The following is a 16,680-nucleotide window of genomic DNA, read 5'->3' on the forward strand; positions in this document are numbered from 1 at the left end:
GGCTCGCCTGCACGAAAGAGGGAGGACCCCGCTCTGCAAAGACTCGGCCCAGACGGTGACTAGGTCTGGGCCCAGGACGTCCCAGAACACGCGGTAGAACTCCACGGTCAGCCCGTCCATGCCCGGAGATTTATTGGTGGGCATGCGACGGAGGGCTTCCGAGAACTCGGCCAGAGTGAGAGGCAGCTCTAGCCGGTCTCGGTCGCCCACGCTGACCGTCGGGAGCTCCTCCCACAGCACTCTGCAAGCGTTAGGAACGGTCGGCTCCGGGGAGAAAAGGCTTGCGTAGAAGGCTCTCGCCCTCTCGCACATCTCCACCGGATCCGTGAGGCGGGTGCCATCCTCAGTCAGTAGGCAGATGATATGTTTCTTAGCCCCCCTCTTTTTTTCCAGGGCGTAGAAGAAGCGGGAGCCGCAATCCATCTCCCGAAGGAGACGGATGCGGGATCGAACAAAGGCACCCCGGGCCCGATGGTCCTCGAGGCTCCGGAGCTCCTCCCGCTTCTCCCGGCACGCTCCGCAGAGGGGTGGATCCTCGGGGCTGGCGGCCAGACGCCTCTCCAGCTCTATCGCTGCATCCCTCCGTCGGCTGGTGCCCCGGGTGTAGTCACGGCAGAAGAGCCGGGCGCGCACCTTCCCTACGTCCCACCACCGCCGTGCCGAGGGAAAGGCACGCCGCTGCCCTCGCCAGGCCAGCCAGAACTCCCGGAAGGACGCCACGAAGCCCGCATCCTCCAGCAAGCTGTTGTTAAAATGCCAATAGGCCGGCCCCGGCCTCTCCGCGCAGAGGGAGGCTGTCACGGTGGCTATGTGATGGTCCGAAAATGGGGCCGGCCGGATGCTGGAGGAGTGGGCTCGTGTAAGATGAAAGCGTGATAAATAAATGCGGTCCAACCGGGAGTGGCGCGACCGATGGGCCTCCACCCGGACAAAGGTGAATGTGGAAGTGTCATCCGGGTGGTGGTCGCGCCAGACGTCCACCAGGGAGTGGTGTTCGACTATCTCCTGGAGGACGGCGACGGCGGCCTGGCTCTTCTCGGTCCCCGAGCGGTCCCGTTCCTCAAGGGTGATGTTAAAGTCCCCTCCCAGGACCAGGCACTCCTGAGGATCCAAGGTGCCGAGGAAGGCGGATGCCTGCTGATAGAATTGCAGCCGCTCCGGGCTCGCTGCTGGGGCATAGATGTTGACGAGGTTGATTACGAGCCCCTCCATGTGGACCCGGAGGTGCAGCAGGCGACCCGGCACAGCCTCGGCGACCCCCAGCACCTCGGGCCGTAGGTCGGGGGAGAACAGGGTCGCCACTCCACCCGTATGAACTGTGAGGTGGCTAAAGTAGACCCTGTCCCCCCAATCCAGCCGCCAGCTGTCTTCGGCGGTCGGATCCGTATGGGTCTCCTGCAGGAAAACCACAGAGTACCTCCCCTCTCGAAGGAAGGAGAGCACCTGGGACCTGCGGAGACCCATCTTACAGCCACGGGTGTTCAATGTTGCGATGGTAAAGGGTGCCATGAGGAGGGCTGGGGGGGATCCTCGCCGGCAGGGATGCTCGTGGCTCCGGGCGGGCCGCGTAGCAGTCCGTGACCCACCCCGTAGGTGAGTAAGGAGTCACGGAAGTGGCGGACCCGCTGGTAGGCCGCGGCGCCCTGTCTCCCGGTCCTTTTCCCCTCCCCCATGAGGGCCCTTGCGGCCCGGAGGATTTGATTAAAGTCCCCCCATCGCTGGAGGGCAAGCTGGACTTTGTTGCGGGAGCCACGGACGTCTTCTAGGAACTCCCGCAACTCCTCTCGCAGCGCATGGGGGGCTGGGGTTATGGTCTGGTTGCTCCCCGATGGGGCCCTTGGTACAACCCCCTGGCCCAGCGAGATGGGCAGACAGGGTGCGGACCCCCGACGGGGCTCTTGATGGGTTGACCTGAATGCTGGGGCGATAGGGGGGCGGCGGAGGGAGGATAGCAGCCCCTGGTGGGTCGGGACGGGCAAACACAAAGGCCATTCCCTGGGAGTCATCTGTTGGAAAGGGGAAGGAGACTGTCCCAGGGGTGGCAATAATATCTCGGGAGGTGGGCGGGAGAAGGGCAGGGGCAGGGGTAGAGGTGAGATTCTGGGTCAGGAGAGGGCTCTCACCGATGCCGGGCGCAAGCTGTCTGGTGGATTTGGCAGCCACGGCATCAGGAGGTGGACTTTCTTCTGTAGGGTCCTCTCCCGGAAAGGAGGTCGAATGCTCCTCACCAGCGAGGGATGCCCCTGGTGGCTCAGGTTCCAGCCGCGTGGCACTGGCCGTCGCCTCAACTGGCTCGGTGGCTCTCAGCAGGGTGCCTTCTGCAGCCGGGTTGATGGAGGAGTCCAGGGGCTCCTCGGAGGTGGGAGCAGAAGCGACGGTTAGGGGGAGGGAGTATGGGGAAAGAGGGGCTGGAAAGAAGTCGCCCAGATCGAGGCCCGCTGGCATAGGATCGTCCTCCCCCTGGGTGACCGGGGTCAGACCCAGGGCCTCGATCTCCTCATATATAGAGGGGAAATTATTTTCCGCTACCCCAGGATTCTCCCCGCCGGCACCTGACGCGATGGTTACTTTGGGGCACACTGGGGTTTCAGATGGTGCCTCGGGGGTCTTGGAGGGGAGGGACTCCCGTGGAGGGGAGATACCGCCTTCCAGTGCTGCCACGTCTTCCCCAGCCAGCTCTGGTGGGTGGAACACACCCGTGGGTAGAGCGGAAGGCTCGGCATCGGTGCCCCCCTTCCTGGTCTTCCGGGGGGCCTCCACGTCAGATGAGAGGAGCGGAGCTCGAGCCTTCCGCTTGCCCCGCTTCCCCTGGACTAGGGCCCAGCCCTCCATGGCATCATCCGGGAGCTGGCTAGCAGGGGTTGTGTCAGGGGGCAGAGGCGATGGCTCAGGGACTCGAGGGGGTAATGGTGGGGCAGCACAAGGGAGGGAAGATTCCCCTTGGGGCGGGCCCTCTCCCATACTTGGCCGTGTCCCTGCCGCACCCTCCTCCACAGGCCTCGCCAGATTGCAAACAGCGGGGGCGGGGTTCTCCCGCTTGTTTGGGCATAGTGGGGAAGGTACCCCTTGGGCCCGAGTGGGAGCAATGGTGGACTGGGAAGGAGGAGGGGCGGTTTCGGGTGTCGGGCAGCCAGGGGCGTCGGAGATGACGGGGCCGGTGTCCTGCCGGGGCTCGGGTGTCCTGGATGCCCCTTCTTCCCGGGCCAGGGGGCAGTCCCTCCGGACGTGCCCCATCGCCCGGCAGAGGTAGCACCGGGCCTCCCCCGTGGAATAATGCACCCTGTAAGGGGTCCCCTGGTAGGGGACTAGGAAGGACCCCTCCAGTGCCTCTCCGTCGCGTGCCGCCGGCGGCAGTTGAAGCTGCACTTGCCGGCGGAAGGAGAGGACGTGACGGAGGGCGGGGTCTTTGCAGCCCAACGGGAGAGGGCTGATGACAGAGATGGGCTTCCCCAAGGTAGAAAGGGCGGGTAACAGGGCGGCATTGGGGAGAAAGGGAGGGACGGAGGTCAGGACCAGGCGGACGCCCAGGTCCTCTAGCGGCTCTAAGGGGACGAACACGCCCCCCACCGCCAGGCCCTTCTCCACCGCCTCCTGGGCGGCGGCCTCCGATGCTAAGAAGAAGACGACCTTGCCATACATTTTGGAGGCCGCCACAATGGCCGTGGGCCCCACCACCCTCGCCAACGCCCGCACATAGGTCTCCACGTGGGGTGAGGCGGGCACCAGGAGGCAACGGACGCCGTGCTTCCTGGTCATGGTGGGAAAGGGGCCCCGGCCGCTATAGATGGTAGCGGAGGCGGTGGGCTGGAGAAATGACGTAGCGGCAGGCGGGGGGGCTGCCGCCACCTGGGCGTATGCTCTGGGGGCCGGGGGAGGGACACCTGCAGAGCTGGTGGAGGGAACAGCGGGGAGGGGCGCCCCAGCTGGAGATGGAGCCAGGACATTGGGGGCAGCCCCTGCCATGGAGGGCCTGGTCTTTTTAGCGGGGCCCTTCCCCTTCTTGTTCCCCTGGCCCTTCCTGCCGGCTGGGGGGACTCCCCCCAAATCTGAGGGGGTGATAGACGTGGCAGCAGTGGAGGTCACCCCGGTGCCCATCGCTGCTGGTGCCCCAGCGGGGGCGATGGCAGATGGTTTGGCAGCGGAGGTAGAAGCTTGGGGGGGTGACAGAGGGGCAGGCGGAGGAGGGGGAGCTCGGGCTACTGGAGAGGTCTCACCCGTCTCATCCCCTGCCATCATGAGCAAGGAGGAAAGGGGGACACCAAAAGGAGGAGGGGAGAGGGGAAGCAGGTCGACCACTCCTCCCCGCTAGGCTGCAGGCAGGGGAGGAGGGCGCCAAAAGGTGTGGGCTGGACAGGGGGCAATCAGGGGTTAGGTGTCAGTCACCGACACAAGGTGGAAATTCCGGCTCCTCTTGGTGCACTACGGGGGGGGGATTCAACAACATTGCGGGTGCAGTGAAGAGGGTTGCAACTAAAAAGGGGAATTGCACAAGCGCATGGGAGGGGGCATGGGCACACGGAGCGAGGGGCTAAGCGGTCTGGGGTAGAACAGGGAAACCAAGGGGCTAGCTTCAGAGGCTGGGGCGGGGCAAACAAACAAAGGCTGCAGAAGGAAATGGGCGGGGCAGGCAAACAAACTGAAGCTAGTAAGGGGGGCTGGAGCAAAAGAGGAGGCAAAGCAAGTGGCAAATGGGGCAGGTAGTAAAGGGCAAAGCTGGGGGGTAGGCAGTCCGGGGGGGGGCACATGTGCCCATGTGCACTTGCACAAGTCTTTTTTAGCTTGCTGCTGCTTCTGGCCCAAAAGGGTGGAAATAGGGCGTGGCAAGCCAAGCAAGCAGCTGAGTCCAGAGGCAGGAGCTGAGGCAGATGGTATACAGCCAGTAGGGGTGGTGGAGGGGGCAGCGGTGGTGGTAATAGTGGTGGGGGTTGGGGGGGACACACAGATGGATCGGGGGGCAGCTCCACGCCACACCCCCCGTGTCCCTACAAACACAGTCAAAACCCCCACCACAAGAGCACAGTTTGGAAATTACTCAGTCTTAGGGCCCCCTCCACGGTGGTCTGCAAAGTCTCTAGGTGCTGCCCCACTGGCAGATGATCCTCTTCTTCTCCTCCTCGGGCTTCAGCAGCTCCAGGCAGCGGCCTCTGCAGCAGCAGCAGCTCCAGGAACTCCAGGTTGTAGTCCAGGCAGGTAGAATGGACCCCTCTCAGGTGGTGGTACTGGTGGTGGTATCCACAACTGCAGTGGCTGGGGTCCCTCACTCCTCCTCTCTGGGGAGTGGGCTAGCAGCCCCCCCCCCGGGTCTGCAGTTGGAGCAGTAGCAGCACCCAAGTGTGGGGGGTCAAGCAACCAGGTAGCAGAGAAGGGGGGGTGTGTCTGGCCCAGCCAGGGGAGCAGCTGGAGCAGCAGGGAGAGCTTAGGGCCTAGCAGCAGCAGGAGTAGCAGCTTCCCACCTCCCTCCAAGCTAGAAGGCTATGGGAGAGTCGTGGGGGAGAGAGAGAGAGATTTGCTCCAGGCTAAACAAATCCCTGGTAGCAGGATAAGTGAAACGGCAGCTGCTCCAGGTCAATTAAGACACCTGGGGCCAATTAAGAACTTTCCAGAAGGCAGAGAGAAGGCTAGGTTGATTGGGACACCTGAGGCCAATCAGGGGCTGGTTGAAGCTAGTTAAAAGCCTCCCAGTCAGTCAGGTGGGAGTGCATGTCAGGAGCTGTGGGAAGAAGTTGCGTGGTTGGAGAGGCTGAGTAGTACACACTATATCAGGCACAAGGAAGGAGGCCCTGAGGTAAGGGTGAAGTGGAGCTTGAGGAAGTGAGGGCTGCTGTGGGGGAAGTAGCGCAGGGAATTGTACATGTCATGTTTCTAAAAGATCAGCTACCATAGCTGATACTATTACGGTCCCTGAGCTGGAGCCCGGAGTAGAGGATGGGCCCAGGCTCTGCCCCTCCCCCCACCTTTGCCCCCTGATTAATCACTGAGACTGAGAGACAACAGAGACTGTGCAAGGAAGGATAACTTCTCCTCACCTCCCTCGCTGGCTTATGATGAAAATGGCTCAGTAGACTGTGACCCTTGTCTCTTGAGAAAGAAAGGTTACGTGGAGGGTCACATTGAGCCTCTGAGGATAGCGAAATCCGCCAGGAAACGCGGGACCCACGAAGGCAAGGTCAGAGCTTTGTCACAACTGGTGTTAAGAGTGGGATTTCGTTCACAGTGTGGCGGAAGAAAGAGGGTTTTAAAAAAAAAAAAAAGTGCACTGGGTGTTTGGATTTTTTCTGTTTTGGCTTTTGTTTGTTTGCCTTGTACCACAATGGAGGAGGTGGTAAGAGCTCTGGTACAAGCCACGGCAGCCCAGCAGGAGGCCACCTGGGTTCAGCCAATGGCACAACAGGAGTCTATGTGGCTATAGCAGGAAACCAATTATTGATGAGCCAGGTGACCCAAGATCGTGCTCTCTTGAGAGAGAGCTCTCTTGAGCTGGTGGACCAGCTGAAGATCTTCACCACCCAGGCCAAGGGGTCCGACGGGACACAAACCCTGAGGGCCGCTGGTTGTCTGCCAAAGATGACGTCAAGAGATGACGTAGAGGCATATCTCCTCTCATTCGAAAGGACTGCTCAGCGTGAGGTGTGGCCCCAGGAGCAGTGGGCTAGCATCATCGCCCCTTTTTTGTGTGGAGAGGCCCAGAAGGCCTACTTTGACTTGCCTGCCACAGATGCCACCGACTATACCCATCTGAAGGCAGAGATCCTAGCATGAGCAGGGGTAACGGCAGTGGTAAGGGCCCAGAGGTTCCAGGAGTGGAAATCCGCCAGGAAACGCGGGACTCACGGAGGCAAGGACAGAGCTTTGTTGCAAGCCACACTATCAGTTCACCTGCACATCTATCAATGTGATGTATGCCATCATGTGCCAGCAATGCCTCTCTGCCCTGTACATTGGCCAAACTGGACAATTAGAGGGATCACTGGCCGGGACCATCATGATGGAATGAATAAATAGAAGTAAGGGAGTGGAAAAAATAAAGGAAAGAGAGGAAGGGAATGAAGAATGCTGGATAGATGGTGAGGATCCAAGAGGGTAAGGATAATGAGGGTGGCAACAGAATGACAATGAGGGAAGCAAACAATGTCCAGAGTTCAAATTGTAAAGAATAGTCTGTTGTTGTAACTGCTGCCCAGGAGCTGAGATTCTCCTTGCCCCTGCTGCTGCTTTTAGCTAAGTACAAGCTGTTCTCAGAGGCTGGTTCTGTTCCATGAGATTCTGCTCTGCCTTCTCCACCCACGTGCCTAGGGAAGGACAAAAAGGGGCTCTTGGAGACCTGGGGACAACAGAGAAGGGAATGGGATATTTATTTGTAAATTTCTGATAAAGATTTTGTGGAATACCATGTGTATGAATATTCTACACATCCCCCTTGAGGATTGACTGTTGGGATCTTTCATAAAGATGGAGTAGATGTGGATTGCATGTTTTTTGTTTTGTTTAGTGCTTACTCCATTAGACATTTGCCCTGGATTCTTTTCTCTTATATACAGTTAGTAAGCTTAATTTATTATGAAGCATGTGCATAGTAAGCTTAATAAAAATAAGTTTTTAAAAAGTTTTTTTTTTTTAAGTAGAAAGGAAGAATTAGGGAAGAATTTGCAAAGCCCTAGCAAGTTCATAAAAGTTTAGACATATACTACAACTGCATATTCAGAGTCATAGCTTGAAATGAAATGCTGGAATGTTTGAGAAGTTTAGCAGGAATGCTAGAAGGAATCTGCAGACGGAGCTCTCCTACCCACAGAGAGGCGGGGGGAAGTGGAGTCCTTCACTGGTGGCACTGTACTTTCATTCATGCCAAACTTACTGCTTGTACTGTAGCCAAGAACAGAGTTCTTTGTTGTCTTCCTTTGTGTAATGGCAAAAATGTGTATCAGAAGACTTAGTAATAGCTTAATTACAGTTCTAGCTATGCTGAGCACTATGTTTGCTCTCTAGTAGTTGCTTAGCTAGTTTTTCAGCACAAAGCAAAAGTCGTAATTTTTCTTTCCTTGCATTTCTTAGAGCTGTTTACAGCGCTCCTTCCGAGCTGAAGTCTTCACCTGCCCTGCCTGCCGCTATGATCTTGGGAAGGGCTACACCATGGTTCCCAACAAGATACTGCAGACACTACTTGACCAGTTCTTCCCTGGTTACAGCAAAGGACGATGATATGTTCAGCTCCTACCTGACTTCTCCCAGTGACTTTATAGACAATAAAGGAGAATAAACATGGGAAATTCACCAGTGGACCAGCCAACTCGATGGGACTCAACATATTGTCACATTCTGAAGCAGCTAACTCTCTTCCCCCTACAGCCATCTCTTTTGTGTAGTGAGAACTCAAATTCTCAGCTCTCTTTCACCATCAAAGGTAGTTTTGGCCAGCTGACAACAGTTTTTAAAACAGAAAAACAAAAGCCTCAGCTCTGACTGGTCAGCTGTAGCTGATGCTTAAATTGTTTGTTTTTTGTAACTACCTCAGGACAGAGGAAGATAATTTGTGGGGATTAAAGAAAGTTCGGTGAAGTTTTAGCTACACACTGCCTCCTAAAGTTGTGCCTGGTCCAGGCAGTTTGATTTACAAAAAAAAACAAAACAAAACAAAAAAGCAGCACTTAAACCAGTTTGATTAAAGAACAAAAAATTCTGTGGTGTGCATAATCCTTTTTTCTTTTTTTCCCATTATGCTGCATTTTTTTCTTTTTTTTCTCAAGAACAGACTGATTTTTAGTCTATTTTTGTGAGCTTCATTGTGCTTTTTCTCGTATCTTATGCAAGTTGACTACTAATGACTAATGAGAACAATATGAATGCATTGTTGCTACATTAGTGTAAAGTGATCTGTGTTTTTTGCACTTAAGGAGGGTATTCAAGACACTCTAGTTGTGTAAAAAAGAATTCATTTGAAACAAGCCACTTTTGTATTAGTTAAAACTGTATGCTTTTAGTAGGACTTGTATCAGTGGCAATACATCTACACAGCATTGAAGGCAGTGCTAGCTTGGAGAGGGTTCAAATCGCTTCATATTGTGATCTGAAATTTTATATACAGTATATTCCCCCAAAATATACATTAAATATTTTATGATTCAGAAAAAGGAGTAATTTTGCTAATTTTTGTTGCTTTGTATTGTAACAACCATGTAGCCTAAATCATATTTAACAAACAAGTACTTTTTTGTAGTAAATGTTTTCTTCAGTTGGGTTTTATACTTAAAATGGAGTATTATATGACCTTCCATTTCAAAAGTTGGTAACGAGTATAAATAATGAATATATTAGGCCACAATCTGCTTTAAGGACAGAAGAATCTGTTCTATCTTAATCTGTTCTTGGTAGGTTTAACAGATATCTAATGGTCTCAGCATGTAAATAAAGTTTGCGCTAGTGGGGAGTTTTTACTCTTGGAGATTTCAGAGCAAGGATTTAAAATAAACCCAAACCCTACTTTGATTGGGGTCTTCTTTTTATACCTTGGCAGCAATGAGTTCAGGCGTTTAACATGTTTGCTTACCAGAGTCATAAAAGAAGAAATCTAAATGTGAGAGAGCACTCAAGTTTGTCTTATGAAAAGTGGAGGAGAAACAAATCACCTAAACCTTCTATTCGTAGTCTTCGTATAGGTATCTGATAAGCTTGGAATAGCATTACTCTTAACTTTCAGCAGGAAAGTAGTAATATGTTTGACCTTTTATCTGTTAACTCCTTCTGTCTAAAGTAACATTTCTCTTTCATTCCAGGAGATAGAATTTCCATTAATGCAAAATGTACATGCACCAATGTTAGATATCCCGACCCACTCTCACTGCCCAAAGGCTTCTGTTGAGCAAAAATTTAAGGAAATAGGATAATTCTCCCTTTGTCTTTTTCCTGTACTTAACCCGGAATGAAATTGGTTCCAATGTCATCCTTCAAACAGACCTGTGAACATTGAGGCTCAGACTTTGAGAAACCGTAGACAGTTAGATGCCGTAATTCCTTTGATATTGACTGAGTTTCTTTCTTTAGGTTCTTTGAAAATGGTAGCCTGACTATTCTTCTGGTTAAAACCTTCACTGTTTTGTAATATATTTTCATTATAGACCGCATGCCCACTATAATGAAGCAGTCTATGATAGCTTGACATGTGCAAGATGCACGCACTCAATTCTGCGCTATTTCCAAGTGATATTTAGGTCCTGTAAAGTCTTTAGGGTACCTTTTATGATAGCCTTATCTGTTTGATAATTAGTAGCAACTAACATTCATTTGACAGTCATAACAGAGATTCAGAGACTAACGTAGCATACTCAGAGACTGAGTAATAATATACTATTTTAATATTAAAATCTTCTCAAAAGACTGAGTAATAATATACTATTTTAATATTAAAATCTTCTCAAAACTTTTCAATGGAGAAAGAGAAATTTTCAGTAATAGTCTGACTTTTTAACTGTAGCTTGTTAGCATTGTTCCTAAAGCTTTTCCTGAATGTTCATATTGTGCCTCAAATTTAGATGAATAAGGTGAGCAATACTACTTCAACTCTGAAGTGTTTTAAATTTAATCTTAATCTGAAATTGTGCATCGTGCCAAAGTACTTAACATTATGTTCCAAGTTAGGCTTAAACTGTTTGTGTGTAAATGCTAGTGATTTCAAATAAGAATCACACAGAATCCAGTTCTATAAATAATTGGAGTGCCTAACTATGTTCAGCAAAAAGCAGTTCTTAAATTTCAATTTAACATTTATTTTCCTAATTCAGAATAGTGTAGGGTTTCATTAGCACTTCTCCTATTATCATCAATTCAGTGTAGTGGCTGGTTTAAGGGAGCGCATACCTTACAAAGCCAGGCCTAGGAAGTTCTGCAGTTTAATTAGTTTTGGCACCAGCAGTTAGCAGGAGGCGAACCTACCACTAACATTGTTAATGTGGTACATTTCTAATGTTTTTATCAGATTGAATGTGGGAGGAAATCACACCAAGAACAACCATGTCTTGTGTCCATACTGGACAGAACAAAGCCCACTTGATGGGAAGAAAGAGTGACGCACTCAGCGTGACAAGGCCTCTTCAAGAAGGGCAGTGCAGCAACTGAACAAGGCCCTCTAGAGCTGGAATTTGCTTTCAACCATATTTACAGGCCAATGTGCAGTGGTATTTCATGTGCTTTTTATAATAATTAAACATGATTTCATTTTGGTGCAAGTGGCTTTTACAGCAAATAACTTTGGAATTAAGAGTTAGAATTTTCAGACACCCACTTCTAATGTGTCAGGCTGTCAGCAGAGAAGCACCTGTGAGACTGATTTTGGTGTGTCTGGATTTAATAAATGCAGAAACTGTTTGACTATTTAATAGGAATTTCTTAATGTGCCACTTAGTTTTAGCAACATGTACTCGTTAGTGGCAGTAAAATCTAGAACTGAATTTACTCAAATTTTACACAACATATTCTTGCTATTTCAATTGTCAACACCAAAATAACCCCTGCAAGGTTGGTGCAACAGCCAGAGCTTTTAGTTATGTGCCTCTTGTAGAGACACTGTTCAAGTACAACTGAAGGTTTCCATACAACTGTTTGCTTATATTCCACTAACAGTTAGAGTTGTCAGCCCTACTGTGCTAAGCAATGTGCGGACACTTGGCAAAAGTCTCTGTCCTGAACTTTGCAACGTAAGTAAGCTCTATCATCATTTAGAGGCACTATTAGGAAGGCTTAAACGTCTTTACTGGTTGTTGTTACAAGAGATGTACTCAATTAGATGTTAATGTTTCAAAGATATAACTTAAGGTGTTTTCCAAATTATAACACTGCATCCAATTCTTGCAAAATTAATGGAATAATGGTACTACTAATACACCTTTGATATTGAGGATCAGCTTTAGTAAATCAGTTCAGAAAAGATGCAGTTGGCTGTACAGGTTAAGATGGTGATGGTGGATGTCTGGAGCTCATGCATGGGCCAAATGCTGAAGGCCACACTGCTGCTGAAAAATCTACCATCAAAGGCAAGAAGGGTTGCATGGGCACCCACTTGAAGAAATATGGGTAAGCTGTTTTCATAAGAATCTATATAGATTAAGGATCCATAATTACAATTTAGTAATCATTAGTACCCAAATACCTAGGAAAGCTGAAATTTTCCTGTGGTTTGCAAGTCACCCCTTTCTATTCTTTGCCCTTAGCTGGGCTCTCCAAATATTTGCCACATTTTCCCAACATTTAATATTCCAATTTCCTATACCTGTGTCTTACTCAGGCATCTGTAAACCTTTCCCTTGATCCTACTGATTTCTGTGGCTGGTGTGATACAGGCATTCCTTCTGTGAATCCAACATCCAGATCTTCTGTTTCAGCTCTCTGCCACTTCACCCTCTTCTGCTGTTAAGCTGCCAGAGAAGCCATGATTTTTCACTTCTGCAGAAATTGATGAGATTTTACAAAGTGAAAGCATTGCACACCTTTTACGGCAGGCACAGTGGACTGCTGTTGATTGGAAGGTAAGGGAGGTACTCACAGGAGGGGAGGGGAAGAGAGAAAGGGTCCCTGCTCCTGTCTTAACTAAGCAGTACCTTTCTTTCACTGCCACCATGTGCACTTAATTCTCTGTGAGGAAAGTACTGGCTTAAGGAACTGTGTGGAGGCAGGAAGCCACAATCATGAGGCCTGTAGACATGTCTAAAAACAAGGACAATAGGTTTACAGATTGTGGAACAAGTCCTGAGATAAGGATATTGCCACCGTTTGAGGACAGACTGTCATCTTGCAAATTGCCTAAGCTGCCTTAGCTCATACTTGGTCCCACTGCTGGGTTGCTAACTCTGACTGAAGCTATTCTGGGAGATTTTTTTCCCCAACATGACAATGTCATTTTCTTAAAATATCCTATTAAAATCTCCCAGATTACTTTCAATAGTCACTGGGAGATGAATGCCAACTCCAGGAGACTCCCAGCCAACTCTGGAGGGTTGACAACCCTAGCTAACCTACTTGAAAAGTTCTGGTTTTCTGTAAATTACTGGGTGGGGGAGAAGGAGCTGAGGAATGTTGCATGCTGAGTATGTAGGAAGTAACCTGAAGAATCAAGTTGAAACGGATGGAAATGAAACATCATTTTTCTCCCTGTCACAGCAAAATGGCAACTCCCAAGTAAGAACTGAAGCTTTATCTACAATGAGGATTCAGACCAGTTACATCCATTGGTGCCCAGCCATAGCTGTTGCTGCAGTGATGCAATTCCTAGTGCAGACAGACAAAGACACTGCTTTCACCTATGGGGTTCATGCCTGCTTCAGACTGTGCAGTGGTGCAATCTACAGTAGAGCGTTTTCATCAGGGCAGTTTAAGTGGCTGTGACTAGGTTTTTTCCCTGAAGCAGACAAGGCCTGAGTTGTACCTCTTCTTTACTAACTACATTAATTTTAGTAAGAGCCAATTCTATTATTCTTGTTGGAAAGAGGATTCTGAAATTTAACACACCTAAGTTCCCCCTTAATGGACTTGTGGGAACATCTTCCCTTGTTGTTCACATGGGAGCAGCTGTTGCAGTTTGCTAGCAGTCTTTCCTTTCTTCAGCCTCTCCCTCCTGGCAAACCAAACCAGACCAAAAAAAAAAAAAAAAAAGTGGGGGGGAGGTCATTTTCCAAAAATCCAGACAGGCGCTGTACTCATCCACTTCATTTGCTAAGCAATGGCTTTTAAAAAACGCTGCTGCTGCTACGGTCACTACAATGACCACTGGCCAAGTTTTTGCATATAGTCCCATACAACCTCTCTCATTTTTCCATGGAAAGTATTTGCCCCACTGTGAATGAAACAGCTTCTCTTACCAGTAAACTTTAAACTGCAGCTGTCTGAGTGAACTGTGGCTTAGTATTAGTTAGGTAAATCTTGTCTATAATGTAAGTAGATGGCATATTTTTCTCCATCCTGTGTGCCAGGCATGCTGGGCCTCGTTTTGAGGCAGCATCGTGCTAGCAGCAGTGTTGCATGAAAAAGATATCTATTTGCATTGATTCAGCTTTGCTCATTAAAACAGTTAGGGTACTGCAGATCAGGAGTGAGGTAATGGGGTAGAGTTGGGTGGGGAAGCCTGTACAGCTCATGTATGCACTATGCAGAACTCTACCTACTACGGTCACTCTTACTGCTATAGATAAGACATTTCATCCAGTTTGCTTACAGAGGGGGGCAAGTGTTGCAATTTGCATTTTGTACCCTGGAGATTTGAGACTATTTTCACTTTACAAATCACGTACTGAATTTAAATACAGTAAAACTTATACCACTTAAAGCAAACATTTTCAGTGCTATGTAAATTATAAGTCTGAAATTTAGAAACATTTGTGTTAGAGGGATTTAACATTGGTGCAGAGTTTTTTGTAAAGATGCTTGGGCATATGTAAGTAATTCACTTATTTAGAATTCCTCAGTTATTTTCTTTTATCTTGAATACATGCAGATAATATAGCATTTCTTTTTAGCTAAGTTAGTTGCAAAGCTTGTATTTCTGCAGTTTCATTTGTGTATTTGAATACAAAAATCAAGAAATGCAAAATAGTCCCCACAGTACCATTAACTTCTCCACTGAAGATCAAGTTTCACATTTTAGGAGGAACAATAAGAATACTGCCTGTATGCAATGTGGCCAAGTTGGCAGTACAATGGAAACAAGTTTTACATTTCTTGATTTCAAATGTGCAACCTGAGCTCTGCATTACTAGAGGTAGGAAACTAGTAGTTAAAGCACAGTACAAAAAGTAAGTATTTCTGGATTCTGTTCCCTGTTGTGCCACAAGTGCATCTCTCAAATGGAAATGAGTCTAAACTCCCTGTCTACTTCACAGAAGTGTTAAAAATGCTTAATACTTGTAAAACTACTAGAAAGCCTAAGTTTGAGTAGCAGCCGTAGTAGTCTGTATTCGCAAAAAGAAAAGGAGTACTTGTGGCACCTTAGAGACTAACAAATTTATTTGAGCATAAGCTTTCGTGAGCTATAGCTCACTTCATCGGATGCATTTGGTGGAAAAAACAGAGGAGAGATTTATATACACACACACAGAGAACATGAAACACTCTGTGTGTGTGTGTGTGTGTGTGTGTGTGTGTGTGTGTGTGTGTGTGTGTATATAAATCTCTCCTCTGTTTTTTCCACCAAATGCATCCGATGAAGTGAGCTGTAGCTCACGAAAGCTTATGCTCTAATAAATTTTAGTCTCTAAGGTGCCACAAGTACTCCTTTTCTTTTTAGAAAGCCTAAAAAATTCAAGTAGTGGAATATATTTAGCTTGGATTTTCCAAAGACGACTCGAAGCAATGACCAAGTTTGGAAAGTTTCCGCACAAAGGGACAATCTGAAAAAACAGAGTAAATAGAGTTGAAATATACCTTTTCATTAGGGCTGTCAAGTGATTAAAATTAATTACGATTAATCGTGTGATTTAAAAATCTCATTGTTAATAGAATACCATGTATTTAAATATTTTTGGATGTTTTCTACATTTTCAAATGTATTGATTTAAATTATAAGAGTACAAAGTGTACCATGCTCACTTTATATTTTTTTGATAACAAATATTTGCACTGTAAAAAACAAAAAGTCCTTTTAAATTTACCCAATACAAGTACTGTAGTGCAATCTCTTTATCATGAAAGTTGAATTTACAATTGTAGAATTATTTTCCAAATCCCCCCCCCCGCATTCTAAAACAAAACAATGTAAAACTTTAGAGCCTACAAGTCCAATCAGTCCTACTTCCTGTTCAATCAATCAAAGAGAAACGAGTTTGTTTACATTCGCAGAAGATAATGCTGATGACTGGTTCTGCTCAATAACTATCCTAAGCAGTGCGGACTGACGCATGTTCATTTTTATCATCCGAGTCAGATGCCACCAGCAGAAGGTTGATTTTCTTTTTTGGTGGTTCAGGTTCTGTAGTTTCTGCATCAGAATGTTGCTCTTTTAAGACTTCTGAAAGCATGAACCACACCTCATTCTTCTCAGATTTTGGAAGGCACTTCAGATTCTTAAACCTTGGGTTGAGTGCTGTAGCTAGTTTTAGAAATTTCACATTAGTATCTTCTTTGCATTGTGTCAAATGTGCAGTGAACGTGTTCTTAAAACAAACAAATGTGCTATAACAAGACTGCTATAACCTGAAATATATGAAATATGTGGCAGAATGCGGGTAAAAAAAAAAAAAAAGATCAGGAGACATACAATTCTCCCCCAAGAGTTCAGTCACAAATGTAATTAATGCATTATTTTATTAACGAGCACCATCAGCATGAAGAGGCATATGAATCTTTAGTGCATCTGGCACATAAATATCTTGTGACACCCAGCTACAATCGTGCTATGTGAACGCCTGTTCTCACTTTCAGGTGACATTGTAATTAAGAAGTGGGCTGCATTATCTATTGTAAATATAAACAAATGCATTTCTCTTAGCAATTGGCTGAACAAGAAGTAGGACTTGGGTTCTAAAGTTTTACATTGTTTTGTTTGAGTGCAGTTAGTAACAAAAACTACATTTGTAAGTTGAATTTTCATGATAAAGAGATTGCACTCCATTACTTGTATGAGGTGAACTGAAAAATACTATCATTTTTACAGTGTAACCATTTGTAATACAAATATAAAGTGAGCAGTGTATACTTTGCATT

At 47.8% G+C, this 16,680-nt stretch overlaps 1 protein-coding gene across 2 annotated transcripts in view; it reads left to right on the plus strand.

The window, feature by feature from the left end:
• Positions 1-9,128, plus strand: part of UHRF2 (ubiquitin like with PHD and ring finger domains 2) — a 195,213-nt gene extending 186,085 nt beyond the window's left edge. For both annotated transcript variants that reach the window (XM_038401747.2, XM_043514922.1), the window contains one exon: positions 8,053-9,128. In XM_038401747.2, coding sequence (XP_038257675.1) covers positions 8,053-8,199 — 147 coding nt within the window. In that variant the 3' untranslated portion in view covers positions 8,200-9,128. The remainder of the gene's footprint in view (positions 1-8,052) is intronic.
• Positions 9,129-16,680: the final 7,552 nt, after the last annotated feature.

The sequence above is a fragment of the Dermochelys coriacea genome, chromosome 5 (assembly GCF_009764565.3).
Source record: "Dermochelys coriacea isolate rDerCor1 chromosome 5, rDerCor1.pri.v4, whole genome shotgun sequence".
NCBI classification, from domain to species: domain Eukaryota; kingdom Metazoa; phylum Chordata; order Testudines; family Dermochelyidae; genus Dermochelys; species Dermochelys coriacea.